Below are 22944 nucleotides of genomic sequence, written 5' to 3'. Positions count from 1 at the left end.
TAACATAGCATTTCTCTGGCAACAGCTCTGGTGGACATTCCTGCAGTCAGCAAGTCAATTGCACACACCTTAAAACTAGAAACATCTCTAGCATTGTGTTTCATGACAAAACTGCACATTGAGGGCCTTTTGTCCCCAGCACAAGGTGCACCTGTGTAATGGTCAAGCTGTTTAATTAGCTTTTTGATATGCCACACCTGTCAGGTGGATGGATTATCCTGGCAAAGGAAAAATGCTCACTAACAGGGATGTAAACAAATTTGGCACAACATTTGTGAGTAATAAGCTTTTTGTGCGTATGGAAATTGTCTGGGATCTTATATTTCAGCCCATGAAACATGGGACCAACACTGTACATGTTGCGTTTATATTTTTGCTCAGTATAATAATGTATCAATGTATTCCATGACTATATAACGTTATTGTTTCACTGTGGTGGATTCATCTAAAAGTGATTCCTATGAATACAATGAATTTCGTAATAAAAAGGTGTCATAAAAAATGCCAACCATGATCATTTACGACATCTAGGCAGGTGTTTGGAGAGATGTGCTTTCCGAGTGAAGCTGAAAAGGCAGTGGGGGCAGGGATACGGTCTCTCCCCTGTGTGGGTCTTCATGTGGACTTTGACGTGACTCTGTTCATAAAAGCTCTTCCCACATTCTTGGCAGGAGTATGGCTTTATATCACGGTGAGTGTGGGTCCTCATGTGACTGGTCAGAGAACCAGAACGGTTAAACCGGCTGGGGCATTCAGGGCATTCAAATGGCTTCTCCCCAGTGTGTAGGAGCTTGTGCTTGGACAGATCCCCAGACTGAGTGAAGCTTTTACTGCACTCGGTACAGGTGTATGGTTTCTCACCCGTGTGAGTCAGATGATGGTTCTTCAGGTGTGAGAGTCGAAAAAACTTCTTGTCGCACACTGTGCAGTGGTAGGGCCTCTCCCCGGTATGTGAGCGCATGTGTAACTTCAACAACCCCAGCCTCAGGAACGCCCGCCCACAAACCCCACAGTGGTAGTTCTTCTCGTTGCTGTGGATCTTCAGGTGTGTTTTCAGATAAGCTTTGTCAGCAAAGTCTTTACCACAAACGGTGCATTTGAAAGGTCTCTCCCCCGAGTGTGTTCGCAGGTGAAGCTTCAGATGGGCCCTGCTTGCATACCGCTTATCGCATTGGGTGCAGGAGAACTTCCGCTCACCAGTGTGAACCGACAGGTGAGTCCAGAGGAGCGACTTCCGTTTGAAAGTCTTCCCGCAGTCCTGGCATTTGAACGGCTTGAGCCCCGAGTGTATTAACGAGTGATAACGGTAACCGCTGTTCTCTGAGAAGCGCTTGCCGCACTCCTTACATTCGTACGGCTTCTCTCCAGTGTGGATGCGCATGTGAGTGTCCAGGCTCGTAGGAGTACTGAGGATCTTACCACACTCTGAGCAATGGAAGCCGACTTCCAGACAGACCACAGTCTTAGTGTCCTTAGGTTTAGTGCCCTCTGGTTCTTGACACCGGTGTGGCCCTAGTCCCCAGCAATTCTCAAAGCTCTTCCCACAGTCAGCACAACTGATGTGACCATCGGTGCGAAAAACAGCCATTTTGTGCAAATTCTTGCAGTGCTTCAGCAGGGTGCCCAGGTACGGGAATCTACGGGCACACTGCGGGCAGGGGTGGAGTTTCCCCGGAACCCTGGGGGGACGGGCAGGTTTCTGGGGAAGGGCGGAGGGGTGGGCCTGGCGGGTGTGGATGTGTAGCTGTCGTGGGGTATGGAACATGCAGCTGCACTGGGGACAGCTGTGTGTGGGGGCGTACACGGTTTTACTCTTTGAGACGTGGCTTTTCAACATGGCCAGGTACTGCTTCTGGTGTTTGGTCTTGATGTGGTTCTCCAGGAAGTAACAGTCAGTGAAGGAGATGGTGCAGTGTGGACAAGGAAAGAACTGCGGAGAAGAGACTGAGGGAGAGGGATAAAGAGGTGATTAGGCCTTGAACTCAGAATAGCCTATGTTCTGTTCAGCTTGAGAAGGAGAGCGTGAAGATGAGGAGGACCGGAGATACACTTTGATAGCTTGCTACTACTATAATATATTTTTATTAAAAACAATACGTTTCTTGCCCGTTATGTATTTATCAGAGTTATTGACCTCACAATAAGCCATATTCGAGTAACTTACATTGTGGTGCTGAAACTTGAAGAAGCAGCCGCAGCACAATCGAAAATGGCTCATGGTGCAGAAAGTAGGAACTTTTGAGTAGGCATAATTTCAAAGTCTTCATTTTAATTAGACTTTACTAACAACAATCGGGCTTTGTGTTGGAGCCTATTTCTTCCCATTTAAGAAACGAGGTAGGCCTACCTGTTGACAGACTAAATTAGGCTATATAGGCTGCTATATCCATAGATTTTATTGGTCAATTCCTCCACCCAATATCCCCTCTTTAAATAGCATACCTCTGTGTCAGTGAAGGGCTGTTAATTTAGAACCAAGACTCAAATTGAGAGGGTATGAAAGAAAATGGCAAAACACACAGGCCTACCGTTGTTAGCTTAAGATTTAAGAAAGTAAAACAGATCTGATTAAATAAAGTGATGTATAACAGTGCTTTGGTCCGAGATGCTTTATGCTAGAAACAAGCTGTAAAGTAATCTAATTCTGTCACTATCAAATGATAAAGCTATTCCCCTTCTCTACAATAGAAGATATTTAAACCCAGACAGCTTTTGGGGAAACACTTGTTACCTTCTCTCATTGGGTTAAACCACAGAAGAAGAGTAGCCAGCAGTTAAAGCTTAAATGTTTCTGCATCGGTAGGGCTACTCTGTATGGGGTTGAAAGGTAGGTCTACTCTGCCTGGGGTGGAGAGGTAGGCCTACTCTGTCTGGGGTGGAAAGGTAGGCCTACTCTGTCTGGGTTGGAAAGGTAGGCCTACTCTGTCTGGGTTGGAAAGGTAGGTCTACTCTGTCTGGGTTGGAAAGGTAGGTCTACTCTGTCTGGGTTGGAAAGGTAGGCCTACTCTGTCTGGGGTGGAAAGGTAGGCCTACTCTGTCTGGGTTGGAAAGGTAGGTCTACTCTGTCTGGGTTGGAAAGGTAGGCCTACTCTGTCTGGGGTGGAAAGGTAGGCCTACTCTGTCTGGGTTGGAAAGGTAGGCCTACTCTGTCTGGGTTGGAAAGGTAGGCCTACTCTGTCTGGGTTGGAAAGGTAGGCCTACTCTGTCTGGGTTGGAAAGGTAGGCCTACTCTGTCTGGGGTGGAAAGGTAGGTCTACTCTGTCTGGGGTGGAACGGTAGGTCTACTCTGTCTGGGGTGGAAAGGTAGGTCTACTCTGTATGGGGTTGAAAGGTAGGTCTACTCTGTCTGGGGTGGAAAGGTAGGTCTACTCTGTCTGGGTTGGAAAGGTAGGTCTACTCTGTCTGGGTTGGAAAGGTAGGTCTACTCTGTCTGGGGTGGAAAGGTAGTTCTACTCTGTCTGGGTTGGAAAGGTAGTCCTAATCTGTCTGGGGTGGAAAGGTAGGTCTACTCTGTCTGGGGTGGAAAGGTAGGTCTACTCTGTCTGGGTTGGAAAGGTAGGTCTACTCTGTCTGGGTTGGAAAGGTAGGTCTACTCTGTCTGGGGTGGAAAGGTAGTTCTACTCTGTCTGGGTTGGAAAGGTAGTCCTAATCTGTCTGGGGTGGAAAGGTAGGCTTGTTGTCTGGGGTGGAAAGGTAGACTTACTGTCTGGGGTGGAAAGGTAGACCTAGTCTGTCTGGGTTGGAAAGGTAGGCTTACTCTGTCTGGGTTGGAAAGGTAGTCCTACTCTGTCTGGGTTGGAAAGGTAGTCCTACTCTGTCTGGGTTGGAAAGGTAGTCCTACTCTGTCTGGGTTGGAAAGGTAGGCCTACTCTGTCTGGTGTGGAAAGGTAGTACTACTCTGTCTGGGTTGGAAAGGTAGTACTACTCTGTCTGGGTTGGAAAGGTAGTACTACTCTGTCTGGGTTTGAAAGGTAGTACTACTCTGTCTGGGTTGGAAAGGTAGTACTACTCTGTCTGGGTTGGAAAGGTAGGCTTACTGTCTGGGTTGGAAAGGTAGGCTTACTGTCTGGGTTGGAAAGGTAGTACTACTCTGTCTGGGTTGGAAAGGTAGGCTTACTGTCTGGGGTGGAAAGGTAGTACTACTCTGTCTGGGGTGGAAAGGTAGGCCTAATTTTTTAAAGTACCATGCTCAGATTCCTAATGATGTCTCAGATTTAATTATTTGCAAACAGGGACAGTTTCATTGCAAACAAGACACACTGATTTGGCATTAGAGAAATATGATAAGATTAACACATAGGCCTATCTCTCTGTACATTCTTATTAGCCTGTAATTTGTGTGGTATTAAAAAATATTCTGCTAATATGTACAATTGCATGAAATGTTTATAAAAAGGCAATTTTTTCTCTGACCTGAAAACACAGTGACAGATTCATGCAATGATTTTACAATAAAGGAGATCTTTCCACCCCAACTCTTGTCCACGGCGAACGCACAACCTTCGGACCCTCAGCCCTGTGTGCTATAAAAATTCCTGCATTGCCATCTAATGCACACAGGACGAATAACAGTTTATAAAACTACATATGTAAGGCTCTAGTCTGTCCAAGAAGTGAGGGTAAATGCTAGGCATGTTTTCTGCTACCCGCTTTGTGTTTTCATTCTTATTTTGGGTATAAGGGAGGGTCACTTGTTTTTTTTACAGTTTTCAGGGAGGGTTTAGGTTAAATATATTTTGCTGAAGGAAGGCCATCCATTTTCATTAGAGGTCTGATTTTCTTCATCTAACCCTTATTGTGAATAATGTTCACTCCCTATGGGGTGCGAGAGGGAACAAATAAAAAAGAGAAATGTCATTTTCCTAATTCAAGAATAAAGAAATAATCCCTGCTGACATCAAATTAAAATCTTCAGTAATTTATCACCCATTTTCACTGCAGTATTGGGTGTAGACTGGAGTATGTACATGTCCTACCTTCATCGTTGTCTTCATCCCTCCTGGCTCCTGTCTCCTCCTTCACCAAACGCACTTTAGTTTCTCTCAGAAGAGTCTTAAGCACCACCTTATCGATTAGAAAGATGAAGAAACCACAGTAAGCATAAACCAACAACCTTCACCGAACAAAAATATAAACGCAACATGCAACAACTTCAAAGATTTTACTGAGTTACAGTTCATAGAAGGAAATCGGTCTATTAAAATAAATTAGGCCCTGATCTTTGGATTTGGCCTGTGTAATGTTGTCCCACTCGTCTTCAATGGCTATGCGAAGTTGATGGATATTGGTGGGAACTGGAACATGCTGTCATACACGTTGATCCAGAGCATCCCAAACTTGCTCAACGGGTGACATGTCTGGTGAGTATGCATGGCATGACAATGGGCCTCAGGATCTCGTCACATTATCTCTGTGTATTTAAATGACCATCAATAAAATGCAATTGTGTTTCTTGTCCGTAGCTTATGCCTGCCCATACCATAACCCCACCACCACTGGGCACCCTGTTCACAACGTTGACATCAGCAAACCACTCGCCCACATGACGCCATACCTATTGAAGGAGAAAGTTGGTGTTGGTGGCTAGCTAGCTGCTTAGTACAGTTGAAACCGGGAATCATCCGCGAAGAGCACTTATTCAGTGTGCCAGTGGCCATTAAAGGTTAGCATTTGCCCACTGAAGTCGGTTATGACGCCAAACTGCAGTCAGTTCAAGACCCTGGTGAGGACAACGAGCACGCAGATGTGCTTCTCCGAGACGGTTTCTGACAGTTTGTGCAGAAATTCTTTGGTTGTGCAAACACACAGTTTCATCAGCTGTCAAGGTGGCTGGTCTCAGACGATCCCACAGGTGAAGAACCCGGATGTGTAGGTCCTGGGTTGGTGTGGTTACCACGTGCCAAATTCTCTAAAACGACATTGGAGGCAGCTTATGGTAGAGAAATTAACATTAAATTCTCTGGCAACAGCTCTGGTGGACAGTCCTGTAGTCAGCAAGCCAATTGTGACATTGTATTGTGTGACAAAAAGTGCACATTTTAGAGTGGCCTTTTATTGTCCTCAGCATAATGATCATTCTGTTTAATCAGCTTCTTGATATGCCACACCAGTCAGGTGGATGGATTATCTTGGCAAAGGAGAAATGCTCACTAACAGGGATGTAAACAAATGTGTGCACAATAAGCTTTTTATGCATATGGACCATTTCTGGGATCTTTTATTTCAGCTCATGAAACATGGGACCAACACTTTACATCATTTGTTTATGAGCTGTCCATTTGTGATTGATTGTGCTGCGGCTGCAGCTTTAGTTTCAGCACAATGGAAGTTACTCAAATCTGGTTTATTGTGAGGTCAATAACTCTGATAAATACACCATGGGCAAGAAACATCATTCATTTAATTAAAAACAATATAGTAGTCGCAAGCTATCAAAGTTGACCTCTGGTCCTCATCTTCGCACTCTCCTTCTCAAACTGAACAGGACACAGGATATACACTAGTCCGCGAGCTAGTCCGCGAGCAAGATAGTTCATCTTTTGGACTAAGCCTAATCAAAAAGTATTTGTGGAAAAAGCCTTTGACTCTCTTGCTGAACTGCCACCGTAGGCCTAAACAGCACAGCCATTGGTTAGGCAGATCAGCAAGAGCAGAGCAGGCCAGGGCTCGGGGTTGGAATATTCATTGCAGTGTATAATGCAGCCTAGTTGTATTTACACCATCCCAGCAGCTATCTTAGAAATATTACTTTTCTCTGTGCATCCCACTAAATAGCCAATATGCTCACTTGATATTGAGTGCCCAGCTGAGAATCAGAGATGAGGGGCAGCATCAAGCACGTCGATATATAGCCTTATAAGCAACTAATTCTAAAACACTGAGAAAAATAGAAATGTCATAAATTACATGACCTTCCCCTGGACTAGATTTTCCTCCAGGTAACCATTCTGTAAATTTCGATCCATCCCTAAAAGTCACATGTTGGGGAAAGACTACTAACTCATCTTACGTTTGACAATTTTGTTAGTATCACCACAGGGCTCCTCGATATCTTGCTATACCGGGTCGCTTGGTTGGACGTAGTTTGATGTTGCTTGACGTGCTTTTGCTTCTCCAGCAAAGGACGTTTGGAATGGTCACCAATTTCCTTCCGTTCAAAGTCTCCTGGTTCTTTTTTTATTCGGATGGAGTTGAAAGTAACCCCATTAGTGTTGGACTGTTTAGTCCTATTGGTTGTGTTGCTTTTCTTTTTCCCAGGTTTGTTATTCATCGTGTGGACTTGAGTGCCTCCGTCGACACTTTTCCCTTCCTTTGAATTCTGCGAGAAAGACTAGCTAGGTAACGTTAGATTGAACTCAAGACCAGCTCATCACAATGATATCCTATCCAACACACAAAAAAGTTAACATTAGGCTGCACTATCCAAAAATTAAATCCGCAGAATAATGAAGAAACCATACATCTGCATGACACAAATGCTGAACCCTAACTGATTATTGATAGAACATCCATGTGGCATGCGCAGTATCTGCGCAAATATGAACACACGAAAGAGCATGCCGTCAATCACTTCCGGAGTCAACAAATCTTCCACACATTTCAGGAAGGTTATCTAACCTGCAAGAATATCATATCAAACATATTGTCATACATTGGCAAGACTTGCTTTTCAGATAGACTAGCTATATTCCGTAGGGAATGCAGTCAATGCTACGATAGCTGTAAATGTTAAGTGAGAGAGTATAGGCTTGTTGTGTGACTGGGCTGGCTGAGCTAGCATGCTATGGATTTCTCTGTTTTAAAAACGGTGGTTGCACAGTTGGTTAGCATGCTAGCTACACCAAACGTATCGACAAAATTACTCACCTGCTTGTTGTGATCTGTTAAATCTGGTTTAGATCACTATAGCGTCAGCTAGCTAGCCACTAACACCCTCCCTCAATAGGTTGCCTCTCTAAAGAAAAGGTAAAGTGACATTATATTGCGCAATGAGCGTCCTCTGTAAACTTTTCATGGCTGCTCGAAGCTTCACATTGTCGGGGGCGTCCGGCGGTCTGATACGGTCGCGTGTATTGTGTTCGATCACAAGGTGAGTTGGGTTTCATATATAATATGTCGAGTATTGTTGCTGTCAGGTGGCCCGTCACCCCTCTGTCACTGTTGGGGGGTTAGGAGCGGGCTTGGGGCTGATTGTGCGGCTACTACACTTTTGTCACGTCTTTAACAACACCAAAGCTGCCATACACCCGGAACTACTCGCCTGTTTTTAGATCATGATTTACTTAAAGTTCGCTGGACCCATCTGACAATAGGTACAAGTCTATTTATTGTTTGTTATGATATCCGCACACAGGTGAGACTGCAGTGTCTTTCTAGGGGCCATTGAGGTTATACACGTAACTGACCTTTGTGCTGATTAGCTTGGCTACATTCTTTTCTGATAGACATGTTTAAATAAAGTAGGCACTTCTGTTGTCTTTTCAGGAAAATGTCATCCAGAAGACAAATGGACCATCTAGAGAGGACAGCCAGCAACTACAGACAAGATGTGAGTGACCATCCAGCTGTGTTTGTACTGTAGCAACAAACCTGTGGCTTATGCAATCCAAAGCTGAAAACAGTTTAACGATCTGTGTTATGATGAGACTGACAATATCGAAGACATTTTGTTAATCTGTGTATGTCTCGGCTAAAGGTTTCTAATGTACAGATTCTCAACTATTACCACAGTTTAATTGTGTTCATCTTTATGATTGATTGACAGGTTATTTCATTTGTAAATTGTGTGTTGGTGTGTGTGTCCAGCGTGTATATCCGGCGCGGGTATGTGGCATCATGGACGAGTCTGAGACAGTGAAACGCCTCCGGCTAACTGTCCATCCAGACTTTACTTTCAGAGCTGGACAGTGGTGAGTAGTACAGTACTGTCATTTGTTTGGCTACATTCATAGCTCGTTGAAAGGAGACTGAATACAGCATTTACACCAATGGCTTTGGGGAGAGGATGTTTACACCTATCCAATCCTTTCAGATCTGCACAAGTGCGTAGGCTATAGGTATGGGTAGCTACGGTATAGGGGGAGAGGCAGTGTGTTGTCACAATTAACCAGTATATCACATCAACAGTTTGTTGGACAAAAGGTCCACACAGCTGTATAGAGGTTATGAAATTCATTATCTGGCACAGGCTGCTGTCAATCATCACGCACAGTGAGAGAGATTACCTCCTGCAATCCATCAAGGTCTTGAGCAATCCTCTGTTTATAATGGCTGTAATACCTTTACCAGGCACTAGAGGGAAGTGTTGTATTGAATGTGTGTAATGCTATTTACAGTGTTGCTCTCCCCTGCCACTGTTCCATTTTACATTACATTTAAGTCATTTAGCAGACGCTCTTATCCAGAGCGACTTACAAATTGGAAAGTTCATACATATTCATCCTGGTCCCCCCGTGGGAATTGAACCCACAACCCTGGCGTTGCAAGCGCCATGCTCTACCAACTGAGCCACACGGGACCATTCAAACGCAACCTCAAAATGTACAGAATGTGTCCATGTCTCTCACATAACATAGCACAGGAAGTGGTAACTTTCCACAAGTTCCAGAAAAAAAAGTACACAGCCCTCCAAGGCAATAACAACTAGCAAGCATCTCTCCCTCTCTGACACCTAAACAGAGACACACAGGTCATTGTGTTAAAAGACAATGTTCTCAATCAACCCACCTGGTTAAAATACAGGTAAATAAATAAGTTGATAAACAAATGCATATGATGACAGCAGGAAGCAGTTGGGGGGGATTTCCAACTTGCAAGATTGTTTCAGACCCAATAACAGGCTTCATAACATTAATAACATAACATTTAGCACTCTGTTTTTCCAAAGCGACTTAGTCATGCGTGCTGCATTCATTACCAATGGGTGGTCCCGGGAATCGAACTCACTACCCTGGCGTTACACGTGGCATGCTCTACCCACTGAGCTACAAAGGAAAACGGCATTAGTATTGTAGCTAAAAGCAAAGCACACATCCATAAACATGTTTAATTTATGTGATGTAAAAGTACATTCAGTTGATAAATATCCCCTTCAACTCTGTGGTTCATACTGTTGGTGGGCGGTTTGTGTTGTGTATAAACAGAAGGGGTTGGATGGATGTAAAACAGATGTCCCGTGTGGCTCAGTTGGTAGAGCATGGCGCTTGCAACGCCAGGGTTGTGGGTTCATTCCCCACGGGGGGACCAGGATGAATATGTATGAACTTTCCAATTTGTAAGTCGCTCTGGATAAGAGCGTCTGCTAAATGACTTAAATGTAAATGTAAATACTTTGGTTACACCTCCTCCAGTCCATATGACAGGTGGGTAGGAGGAGTGGGAGAAACATATGTGTGTGTCTCTGTTTAGGTGTCAGAGAGGGAGAGATGCTTGCTAGTTGTTATTGCCTTGGAGGGCTGTGTACTTTTTTTTTCTTTTTTCTGGAACTTGTGGAAAGTTACCACTTCCTGTGGTATGTTATGTGAGAGACATGGACACATTCTGTACATTTTGAGGTTGCGTTTGAATCCGTTAGATTACGTTCTCAGTTGGACATGTTTTGCATTACTTAACAATAAGGATTCTCTTTTTGTCTCTCTCGGTTTGTCTGTCTGTCTCTCTGTGTGTCCAGGGTGGACTTCTTTATCCCTGGTATGGAGAAGGTAGGAGGATTCTCTGTGTGTTCCAGTCCAGGTCTGCTGCAGAGAGAGGGTGTTATCGAGCTGGCTGTCAAATACACACAACATCCCCCCGCACATTGGATACACACCAAGGTGAGTGAGTGTGTGTGTGTGTCTACATTGAAATGAACATTTTCACATGTAGTTTTAGTTTCTGCCTCAAAATCAATAGCATTGTCAGTGTCTGTCAGTCTTTCTGCCTGTCTCTCCATCTGGTGTGTGTGTGTTTATAGGTTGTATTGTAAGTCTGATCTCATCCAGTAGCTGTGTCTTCTCTGAGCAGTAAGCTGTGTGACTGTGGTTGTCGCCACATAAAGCTGTCTGATATTCCACAGTAAAGTGGTTGGAGACTGTACTCAGCCCTGGGATTGTTTGATGAGCCTGTTGTTACCTCTTCCGTCTGTACTGGGTTAGAGTGTGGGGACTGTGACAACAGATAAAGCAGAGGAGTGTGTGTATACATGTGTGTGTGTGTGTGTGTGTGTGTGTGTGTGTATAAAGAGAAAGGGAAAAGGAGAGGGAATTTGCTGCTGTTGTCTTCAAAATACCCCCCCTACCAGCTATAAGGTCTCTCTCTCCCATCGTGTGTGTGTGTGTGTGTGTGTGTGTGTGTAACAGCGTCTGTGTCTCCTGAGACTCCTGTCAGAAGTAGCTAAACCGATGCTGCATGGGAGTCGTTTTTTTATATCTCTAAAACAGACTTTCTCCACAATAGGGAACAGAAAGCAGACTTCTAAAATGTGGACACGTCTCATACCTGAGTTATTTATCATTACAAAATAAACACTATTTTTTATTCTTTCTCTCTCTCTCTCCTCAGTGCACCATGGACTCCCATGTAGCAATGCGTGTGGGTGGTAACTTCTTCTTTGACCCCCTGCCCTCTGACCCCTGTGTTGACCTGTTGTTGGGGGCGTGGGCATTAACCCTTTATATTCCATCCTGCTTCACGCCGCTGACCTGCTACGACAGAACCCCGCTAACGTAGGGAGGGGCTACAACATAGGCTCCACCCACCTCTGCTACAGCGCCAAGAACGCACAAGAGCTGCTCTTCAAAGTGAGGGGGGGTACGTGGGTTGACTCATAACCCGCAGCCCCTGTGGTTATATCCGCAGGGCGGGTGGGTTTAGGGGGGGGTACGTGGGTTGACTCATAACCCGCAGTCCCTGTGGTTATATCCGCAGGGTGGGTGGGTTTAGGGGGGGTACGTGGGTTGACTCATAACCCGCGCAGTCCCTGTGGTTATATCCGCAGGGCGGGTGGGTTTAGGGGGGGGTACGTGGGTTGACTCATAACCCGCAGTCCCTGTGGTTATATCCGCAGGGCGGGTGGGTTTAGGGGGGGGTACGTGGGTTGACTCATAACCCGCGCAGTCCCTGTGGTTATATCCGCAGGGCGGGTGGGTTTAGGGGGGGGTACGTGGGTTGACTCATAACCCGCGCAGTCCCTGTGGTTATATCCGCAGGGCGGGTGGGTTTAGGGGGGGGTACGTGGGTTGACTCATAACCCGCGCAGTCCCTGTGGTTATATCCGCAGGGCAGGTGGGTTTAGGGGGGGGTACGTGGGTTGACTCATAACCCGCGCAGTCCCTGTTGTTATATCCGCAGGGCGGGTGGGTTTAGGGGGGGGGTACGTGGGTTGACTCATAACCCGCGCAGTCCCTGTGGTTATATCCGCAGGGCGGGTGGGTTTAGGGGGGGGTACGTGGGTTGACTCATAACCCGCAGCTCCTGTGGTTATATCCGCAGGGCAGGTGGGTTTAGGGGGGGGTACGTGGGTTGACTCATAACCCGCGCAGTCCCTGTGGTTATATCCGCAGGGCAGGTGGGTTTAGGGGGGGGTACGTGGGTTGACTCATAACCCGCAGTCCCTGTGGTTATATCTGCAGGGCAGGTGGGTTTAGGGGGGGGTACGTGGGTTGACTCATAACCCGCAGCCCCTGTGGTTATATCCGCAGGGCAGGTGGGTTTAGGGGGGGGTACGTGGGTTGACTCATAACCCGCAGCTCCTGTGGTTATATCCGCGGGGCGGGTGGGTTTAGGGGGGGGTACGTGGGTTGACTCATAACCCGCAGTCCCTGTGGTTATATCTGCAGGGCAGGTGGGTTTAGGGGGGGGGTACGTGGGTTGACTCATAACCCGCAGCTCCTGTGGTTATATCCGCAGGGCGGGTGGGTTTAGGGGGGGGTACGTGGGTTGACTCATAACCCGCAGTCCCTGTGGTTATATCCGCGGGGCGGGTGGGTTTAGGGGGGGGTACGTGGGTTGACTCATAACCCGCAGTCCCTGTGGTTATATCCGCGGGGCGGGTGGGTTTAGGGGGGGGTACGTGGGTTGACTCATAACCCGCAGTCCCTGTGGTTATATCCGCGGGGCGGGTGGGTTTAGGGGGGGGTACGTGGGTTGACTCATAACCCGCAGTCCCTGTGGTTATATCCGCGGGGCGGGTGGGTTTAGGGGGGGGTACGTGGGTTGACTCATAACCCGCAGTCCCTGTGGTTATATCCGCAGGGCGGGTGGGTTTAGGGGGGGGTACGTGGGTTGACTCATAACCCGCGCAGTCCCTGTGGTTATATCTGCGGGGCGGGTGGGTTTAGGGGGGGGTACGTAGGTTGACTCATAACCCGCAGCTCCTGTGGTTATATCCGCAGGGCGGGTGGGTTTAGGGGGGGGTACGTGGGTTGACTCATAACCCGCAGTCCCTGTGGTTATATCCGCGGGGCGGGTGGGTTTAGGGGGGGGTACGTGGGTTGACTCATAACCCGCAGTCCCTGTGGTTATATCCGCGGGGCGGGTGGGTTTAGGGGGGGGTACGTGGGTTGACTCATAACCCGCAGTCCCTGTGGTTATATCCGCGGGGCGGGTGGGTTTAGGGGGGGGTACGTGGGTTGACTCATAACCCGCGCAGTCCCTGTGGTTATATCCGCAGGGCAGGTGGGTTTAGGGGGGGGTACGTGGGTTGACTCATAACCCGCGCAGTCCCTGTTGTTATATCCGCAGGGCGGGTGGGTTTAGGGGGGGGGTACGTGGGTTGACTCATAACCCGCGCAGTCCCTGTGGTTATATCCGCAGGGCGGGTGGGTTTAGGGGGGGGTACGTGGGTTGACTCATAACCCGCAGCTCCTGTGGTTATATCCGCAGGGCAGGTGGGTTTAGGGGGGGGTACGTGGGTTGACTCATAACCCGCGCAGTCCCTGTGGTTATATCCGCAGGGCAGGTGGGTTTAGGGGGGGGTACGTGGGTTGACTCATAACCCGCAGTCCCTGTGGTTATATCTGCAGGGCAGGTGGGTTTAGGGGGGGGTACGTGGGTTGACTCATAACCCGCAGCCCCTGTGGTTATATCCGCAGGGCAGGTGGGTTTAGGGGGGGGTACGTGGGTTGACTCATAACCCGCAGCTCCTGTGGTTATATCCGCAGGGCGGGTGGGTTTAGGGGGGGGTACGTGGGTTGACTCATAACCCGCAGTCCCTGTGGTTATATCTGCAGGGCAGGTGGGTTTAGGGGGGGGGTACGTGGGTTGACTCATAACCCGCAGCTCCTGTGGTTATATCCGCAGGGCGGGTGGGTTTAGGGGGGGGTACGTGGGTTGACTCATAACCCGCAGTCCCTGTGGTTATATCCGCGGGGCGGGTGGGTTTAGGGGGGGGTACGTGGGTTGACTCATAACCCGCAGTCCCTGTGGTTATATCCGCGGGGCGGGTGGGTTTAGGGGGGGGTACGTGGGTTGACTCATAACCCGCAGTCCCTGTGGTTATATCCGCGGGGCGGGTGGGTTTAGGGGGGGGTACGTGGGTTGACTCATAACCCGCAGTCCCTGTGGTTATATCCGCGGGGCGGGTGGGTTTAGGGGGGGGTACGTGGGTTGACTCATAACCCGCAGTCCCTGTGGTTATATCCGCAGGGCGGGTGGGTTTAGGGGGGGGTACGTGGGTTGACTCATAACCCGCGCAGTCCCTGTGGTTATATCTGCGGGGCAGGTGGGTTTAGGGGGGGGTACGTAGGTTGACTCATAACCCGCAGCTCCTGTGGTTATATCCGCAGGGCGGGTGGGTTTAGGGGGGGGTACGTGGGTTGACTCATAACCCGCAGTCCCTGTGGTTATATCCGCGGGGCGGGTGGGTTTAGGGGGGGGTACGTGGGTTGACTCATAACCCGCAGTCCCTGTGGTTATATCCGCGGGGCGGGTGGGTTTAGGGGGGGGTACGTGGGTTGACTCATAACCCGCAGTCCCTGTGGTTATATCCGCGGGGCGGGTGGGTTTAGGGGGGGGTACGTGGGTTGACTCATAACCCGCAGTCCCTGTGGTTATATCCGCAGGGCGGGTGGGTTTAGGGGGGGGTACGTGGGTTGACTCATAACCCGCGCAGTCCCTGTGGTTATATCTGCGGGGCAGGTGGGTTTAGGGGGGGGTACGTGGGTTGACTCATAACCCGCGCAGTCCCTGTGGTTATATCTGCGGGGTGGGTGGGTTTCGGGTCATGAAATATTGTGTGGATAAAAAATAAAATCAATGTAGCCCATACTGTACATATAATTCATATCTATAGGCTACATTGAGGTCTTTCTTTTATTATTTATTATCTGCTGTTAGTGCGTAGCCTAAGGGACTTCAAATCTATTTTTATTGGTCACATACACATATTTAGCAGATGTTATTGCGGGTGTAGTGAAATGCTTGTGTTCCTAGGTCCAACAGTGTAGTAGTATCTGTCAAAATGGTACGTCAAGGGAACTACTGTTCATATGGGTTAAATGGAATAGTAACCTAACTGAAATCTGAACGGTAGGTCTATAACCTCTCACATTGCCTAATATAACATTAACTCCTGCAGAATGAAGCATTTCTTGCAGTAAAATTACACACCAAATGTAAATTTTGACTCGGGAACAGGAGTGGAGGGGAGAAATGAGTTATTTATTTCCGCATAGAGAATGAATACACGGTTAGCACTGCCACATTTACAGACGGTCCCTATCTTTATAAGCATCGTAAAAGCTGATTTTAGTAATTCAACCACATAAAATATGCATCTAAGCTTTTAATTTCCTTAAAACCAGTCAAACTGATGTCAGTTTGAAAATGTTGCTTTCTTTGCATTATTGCATTTTCTCCCCAGTCCCTAAACATCTTTGCTGTGTGAGAGAAGCAGAGAATTTTGATTAGATTTTATTAGGATCCCCATTAGCTGACGCCAATGGTGACATCTGGTCTTACTGGTGTCTGACACGTAACACAAAAGACTACAGACAAGACATTACAATTTACATGCATTCAAAAACATGAACATGTAGTGTGTGTGTGTGTGTATCTATCAGTTACACATACATGTCAGGACATACACACAACAAGTAGGGAACATGGGGGAGAGGCGTTGTGCCGTGAGGTGTTGCTTTATTAGTTTTGTGAAACCAGGTTTGCTCTTCACTTGCGCTATGGAAGGGAGTTCCATGCAGTCACAGCTCTGTATAATACTGTACGTTTCCTTGAATTTGTTCTGAACTTGAGGACTGTGAAAATACCTCTGGTGGCATGTCTGGTGGGGGAAAGTGTGTGTTTCTCAGTGCTGTATGTAAGTTGACTGTGCAAACAATTTGGAATTTCTTATAACTTGAAGTGATGCAGTCAGTCTTACCTCAACTCTTAGCCAAGAGAGTCTGCCATGTATAGTATTGAAATCACCCCACTGATTACAATGAAGAGTAAAATGTCCCGCTCTGTTCTGGGTTAGCTGCAGCTTAACTAGGTCCATCTTTGCAGCACTTGACCATATGACTGGACAATAATCAATATGACCACCCTTGATGCATTCATTCTATCGATTTATGACATTCTGGTGAGCAAGGGTTTATAGTTGAAGTCGGAAGTTTATATACAACGTAGCCAAATATATTTAAACTCAGTTTTTCACAATTCCTGACATTTAATCCTAGTAAAAAGTCCCTTTCTTAGGTCAGTTAGGATCACCACTTTATTTTAAGTGTGAAATGTCAATAATAGTAGAGTGATTTATTTCAGCTTTTATTTCTTTCATCACATTTCTAGTGGGTCAGAAGTTTACATACACTCAATTAGTATTTGGTAGCGTTGCCTTTAAATTGTTTAACTTTGGTCAAACGTTTCAGGTAGCCTTCCACAAGCTTCCCACAATAAGTTTGGTGAATTTTGGCCCATTCCTCCTGACAGAGCTGGTGTAACTGAGTCAGGTTTGTAGGCCTCCTTGCTCACAGATGCTTTTTCAGTTCTGCCCACTAATTTTCTTTAGGCTTGAGGTCAGGGCTTTGATAGCCACTCCAATACCTTGACTTTGTTGTCCTTAAGCCATTTTGCCACAACTTTGGAAACATGCTTGGGGTCATTGCCATTTGGAAGACCCATTTGTGACCAAGCTTTAACTTCCTGACTGATGTCTTGAGATGTTGTTTCAATATATGCACATCGTTTTCCTGCCTCATGAAGCCATCTATTTTGTGAAGTGCATCAGTCCCTCCTGCAGCAAAGCACCCCCACAACATGATACTGCCACCTCCGTGCTTCACGGTTGGGATGGTGTTCTTCGGCTTGCACACATCCCCCTTTTTTCTCCAAACATAACAATGGTCATTATGGCCAAACAGTTCTATTTTTGTTTCATCAGACCAGAGGACATTTCTCCAAAAAGTACAATCTTTGTCCCGATGTGCAGTTGCAAACCGTAGTCTGTTTTTTTTATGGCGGTTTTGGAGCAGTGGCTTCTTCCTTGCTAAGTGGCCTTTTCAGGTTATGTCGATATAGGACTCGTTTTACTGTGAATATAGATACTTTTGTACCTGTTTCCTCCAATGCCTTCACAGGGTCCTTTTCTGTTCTGGGATTGATTTGCACTTTTTGCACCAAAGTACGCTCATCTCTAGGAGACAGAACGCATCTCCTTCCTGAGCGGTATGATGGCTGTGTGGTCCCATGGTGTTTATACTTGCGTACTATTGTTTGTACAGATGAACGTGGTACCTTCAGGCATTTGGAAATTGCTCCCAAGGATGAACCAGACTTGTGGAGGTCTACAATTATTTTTCTGAGGTCTTGGCTGATTTCTTTTGATTTTCCCATGATGTCAAGCAAAGAGGCACTGAGTTTGAAGGTAGCCTTAAAATACATCCACAGGTACACCTCCAATTGACTTAAATTATGTCAATTAGCCTATCAGAAGCTTCTAAAGCCAAGACATAATTTTCTGGAATTTTCCATGCTGTTTAAAGGCACAGTCAACTTAGTGTATGCAAACTTCTGACCCACTGGAATTGTGATCCAGGGAATTATAAGTGAAATAATCACAAAGTAGAAAGTAGATGTCCTAACCGACTTGCCAAAACTATAGTTTGTTAACAAGAAATTTGTGGAGTGGTTGAAAAACAAGTTTTAATGACTCCAACCTAAGTGTATGTAAACTTCTGACTTAAACAACTGTATTTAGTCTCCTGGGGCAACAAGTAATGACAGAAGAGAAGCTGCATGTATCTAATTATAGACAAGTTGACTAACAAACAGCCTCAAAAAAACATTCCGCTGTCTGACTGTAGACAACTGTGCATTTTCTATGTTAGCGGGTTAGTGTTGGGTGCGGGCCTCAGATTTTCACTTTCTCACATATAGCTGGGTGGTTGCGGATGGGTTATTAGCAATTGTGGGCGGGTGAAAAAACAGCTGACCCACGCATCACTAGTGTGTGTGTTAGTGTTACTGAGCTACAGTTCATATAAGGAAATCAGTCAATTGAAATGAATTCATTAGGCCCTAATCTATGGATTTCACATGACTGGGAATACAGATAAGCATCCGTTTGTCACAGATACCTTAAACAAAAAAATAAACAAAAAAAGTAGGGGCGTGGATCAGAAAACTAGTCAGTATCTGGTGTGACCACCATTTGCCTCATGCAGCGCGACACATCTCCTTCGCATAGAGTTGATCAGGCTGTTGATTGTGACCTGTGGAATGTTGTCCCACTCCTCTTCAATGGCTGTGCGTAGTTGCAAGTCCAAAATTTGCTCAATGGGTGACATCAGGTGAATATGTAGGCCATAGAAAACTGGGACATTTTCAGCTTCCAGGAATTGTGTACAGATCCTTGTGACATGGGGCCGTGCATTGTCATGCTGAAACATGAGGTGATGGCGGCGGTTGAATGGCACAACAATGGGCCTCATGATCTCGTCACGGTATCTCTGTGCATTCAAATTGCCATCAATAAAATTAAATTGTGTTCGTTATCCGTAGCTTATGCCTGCCCATACCACAACCCCACCGCCACCACGGTACAGTTGAAACGTGGATTCATTATTGAAGAGCACACTTCTCCAGCGTGCCAGTGGCCATTTAAGGTGAGCATTTGTCCACTGAAGTTGTTTACGACACCGAACTGCAGTCAGGTCAAGACCCTGGTGAGGACGTTGAGCGCGCAGATGAGCTTCTCTGAGATGGTTTCTGACAGTTTGTGCAGAAATTCTTTGGTTGTGCAAACCCACAGTTTCATCAGCTGTCTGGGTGGCTGGTCTCAGATAATCCAGCAGGTGAAGAAGCTGGATGTGGCGGTGCTGGGTTGGCATGGTTACACGTGGTTGTGAGACCGGTTGGATGTACTGCCTAATTCTCTAAAATGACTTTGGAGGCAGCTTATGGTAGATGCATTTAAATAAAATCTCCTGGAAACAGCTGTGGTGAACATTTCTGCAGTCAGCATGCAAATTGCACGCTCCCTCAACTTGAGACATCAGTAGCATTGTGACAAAACTGCACATTTTAGAGGGGCCTTTTATTGTCCCCAGCACAAGGTGAACCTGTGTAATGATCATTCTGTTTAATCAGCTTCTTGATATGCCACACCTGTCAGGTGGATGGATTATCTTGGCAAAGCAGAAATGCTCACTGACAAATTTGTTCACAACATTTGAGAGAAATAAGCTTTTTTTGTGCGTATGGAACATTTCTGGGATCTTTTATTTCAGCTCAAGGGACCAACACTTTACATGTTGCGTTTTATATTTTTGTTCAGCGTTTGTATATATCTAATTGTAATATATCAGGGTGTGTGTGTGGGAATGAGACCAATAATTGTTCCTCCTTGTCCCTGTTCTTCTTCTCTGCTCTCAGAAAACCATCATAGATGTGTGTAAAGAATTCCCAGAGAAATTCTCCTGTGACTTCCACATCACTGCACAGACGGCAGACATCGACCAGGAACTCCAACCGTCCATAAACCGTAAGTACTACAGAATGACCTTAACACAACCACAAATGTTTACTGAGACAATCTGCAATGGGTTGGAAATGATCTATAGTTTAACTGGATATGTTTCCGTTGGCTGCTAAAAAATACATTCCCAATTCATTTAAATGGATCCATAAAATGACAGCACTACATGAAAGTACATTTTCCATGTCTTTTAATTTTTTTAAATAAATGTTGATTTGATCTTCCACAGGTGGGAGGCTATCAGAGGGGGAGTTGCGTCGCCACGTCGACCCTAACACTACGCTGTGTTACCTGTGTGGCCCTCCACCCATGATAGAGAGCGGGGTCCAGACCCTGCTCTGTTTAGGCCTATCCCAGGACAGGATACTGTTTGAGAAGTGGTGGTAGTGCGTACTGAAGACAGAAATCTTCATCAACTATCCACTGCTGCGTCACTGGATATTGTATATCAATGGTGGGAGGACCCACCCTGCTCTCTCCCCCAGTCCCTATGAATTCTAAGACCAACCCAGCACACACCACCCAGACCACGCACCTGCCCATGTTACCATGGCAACATTTTTGGGGCCTTTGGACCATATTTTTCCGCAGGTGTGACCTGGCCGCATCATTTGATTTATTTTACCTCACCTAAATGTGTATTTCTACCAGGTACCAACTTGTACAACTGGCTTGACTCGGCTACAATTTGAACAAATTAATGCACAACTGAACTAATCTCTCTTTACCGGAATATTCAACTCAACTATCACCTGACTCGGGTGTTCACCAAATGCAATGAACATCAGTTGTACAACCCGAGTGTGTATAGGGCCATTGATCTGAGCCTGGCTGATGGTGACCTCTGACCTGTGTGAAGTGCAGTATAATGTGTGTATATATAGCTTTCCTGATGATCCACTACAAGGATGGAGAAACACACTCAAACAGTCCTCAACTCAGTGACTAATAAACTGAATCCTGCAGGGATGCAAACTAGTCACCTTTTGGCGTAATTCGCCGTTTTGAATCTAAAATAGCCTGACCTACGTGATTCTTGTAGATCCGATGAAAAAAGTTTGGGGGGGGGGGGTTGGATCACAGCTGTCTGTCTGTAAGTGAACGAGTGATCCGCGTTTGGAGCAATACTGACTGTATCCAAGGCTCCGCCAATCGTTTACATAACAACAGAATGGAAGAAAGAAGAGACAGCCAATTCACTAGTTACAGAATCAGCGCGCGCACTGGAAAGGCAGCTAGTCAGTTACAGCAGCGCGCCCCCTGAACGGTAACGTTAGGTGATAAGCCTGACCGGGGTGAGAAGGTGACGAAGCGTACTTCATGAGCTGTAACCGAAAACTACTGGCATTTGGAAAGTTTGAGGTGAGGGAGAAATTGTGGTGGACGTTAGCTAGCCAGAGAAATGTTGAGCAACATTAGCCAATTTATCTGGTCAAATAAATTAGTTTATGGTGTGAAAATTAGCTTTGCTAATAATGTCAGACAGCTAACGTTAGCTAGCTAACATTACAACATCAGATGAGCAAACATTAGTAACCTAACCAATTCGCACCGAGGTAAAGACAGTTTCAGGTTGGATATTCGCATGTAGTTTTCCTTACGTCCACCAACATCAGTTAGGGACCGTCAACGTAGTGACAAATCAAATTTCAATAGCTCTTTAACCATTACTCCTAACACTTTCAAAACTGGTTGTAACTATCCCGATGGCATAGACACACATTGCACACCCTTTAGTTTGTCCATTTTCATCTCACATGGTTTTACATGAATTTTTCAAAATTTAGAATTTCAATAGCTCCTTGGTCATGTGACCTGGTGACTTCAAACAAGGTTCAGAATGTCCACTGACTATACCTTCATATTGGACACTGATGTTTGTCTACTTTCATCTCATGCTATTAGACTTAAATCTGTAAGCTTTGCAGGCCTTCATTTTACATGGGTGCTACATTTTGTTGTTTTTAAGTCAACAAATGTTCCATCCTCGCAATAACTATCTTTCACATGGACACTGAAAAGATCCGCAAATGGCTGTATGTGGAATGGATGAAGGACAGGAGAGGTGTTCAAACAGAGGTGCTTAAAGGAAGGCGCACAGGTAGGCCTCATGAAAAACAACGTTTCATATGCTCTGTTTAATCACAGTAATAGGCAGTGATTTGTAAGTCACAGTGAGCTTGATAACGTGAAGGAATCCTTTTCATAGCATCACTTTCATATACTGTACATTAAGACAAATCCTTCTACGTTGAGTATTAGAACGCAGTTTACATAACTTGATATAACCTGATGATGACTTGACTTACAAAATGCAATATTGCATCTGAGGGTTAGTTTTTCTGATGCAAATAGTTATTTGATGCATGGTCTACTATTTCTAACTGGGAAAATAAATTCCTACGTCTTTTGTGAGTAAAATCCTTTTTCCAAAATTGACTTAGGTACATTTTTGTGAAGAGGTATGAGGGTTGTGATATGGGTAATTTAATAGTAAAATCATTTAAGGGATCAATACATTTCTATATTGCTTCCCCAGTATCTGCATGAACCATCAGGCCAAGTGTTTTTGGTTGACCCTGCTGGACAGAAAGAGAAGGAGGAATCGGAACACGCTGCATTCAAATTCAGGTCTTAGTTATTCCATTGTACTGGATCTAATACATATTAGCATTTTACATACATTCATAAGTGTAATAGTTTTTTATGACATCCTGTGAAAAACTCTTGGCTGCTGGCTCTGTCACTTTCAGACATGCGCAAAGCAGACTTGAACCACAGGGGTTTTCTGTAAAGAGAGAGTCATCCAAAAGGCACAGACACACCCCTTGACTTTCAATTGGCACCGTTGACCTGTATGTATTCTCTCCTGATTGGCTCTGTAGTGCACAGTCTGGCAGTCTGACTAAAGTGCCAGAGGTATGAGGAGAGAAATCCTCCATTGTATTTATGGGAACAAATATTTCCTAACACTTTGGATCCTATTCTTGGAC

At 45.9% G+C, this 22944-nt stretch overlaps 1 protein-coding gene and 1 pseudogene across 1 annotated transcript; one reads left to right on the top strand and one right to left on the bottom strand.

The window, feature by feature from the left end:
* Window positions 1-298: 298 nt before the first annotated feature.
* LOC120027221 (gastrula zinc finger protein XlCGF57.1-like) lies at window positions 299-7493 on the bottom strand. Its single transcript, XM_038972115.1, has 3 exons — window positions 7010-7493; window positions 4977-5064; window positions 299-1944 (listed from the first exon to the last, which is right to left on the bottom strand). The coding sequence occupies exons 1-3, from the start codon at window positions 7268-7270 to the stop codon at window positions 515-517; spliced, it is 1779 nt and encodes a 592-aa protein (XP_038828043.1). The 5' UTR covers window positions 7271-7493; the 3' UTR covers window positions 299-514.
* An 84-nt stretch (window positions 7494-7577) lies between these two features.
* On the top strand, window positions 7578-21496 carry LOC120027175 (annotated as a pseudogene).
* Window positions 21497-22944: the final 1448 nt, after the last annotated feature.

This window comes from Salvelinus namaycush, chromosome 32 (assembly GCF_016432855.1).
Source record: "Salvelinus namaycush isolate Seneca chromosome 32, SaNama_1.0, whole genome shotgun sequence".
Taxonomy (NCBI): Eukaryota; Metazoa; Chordata; class Actinopteri; order Salmoniformes; family Salmonidae; genus Salvelinus; species Salvelinus namaycush.
This window is presented reverse-complemented; position numbering and strand designations above follow the sequence as displayed.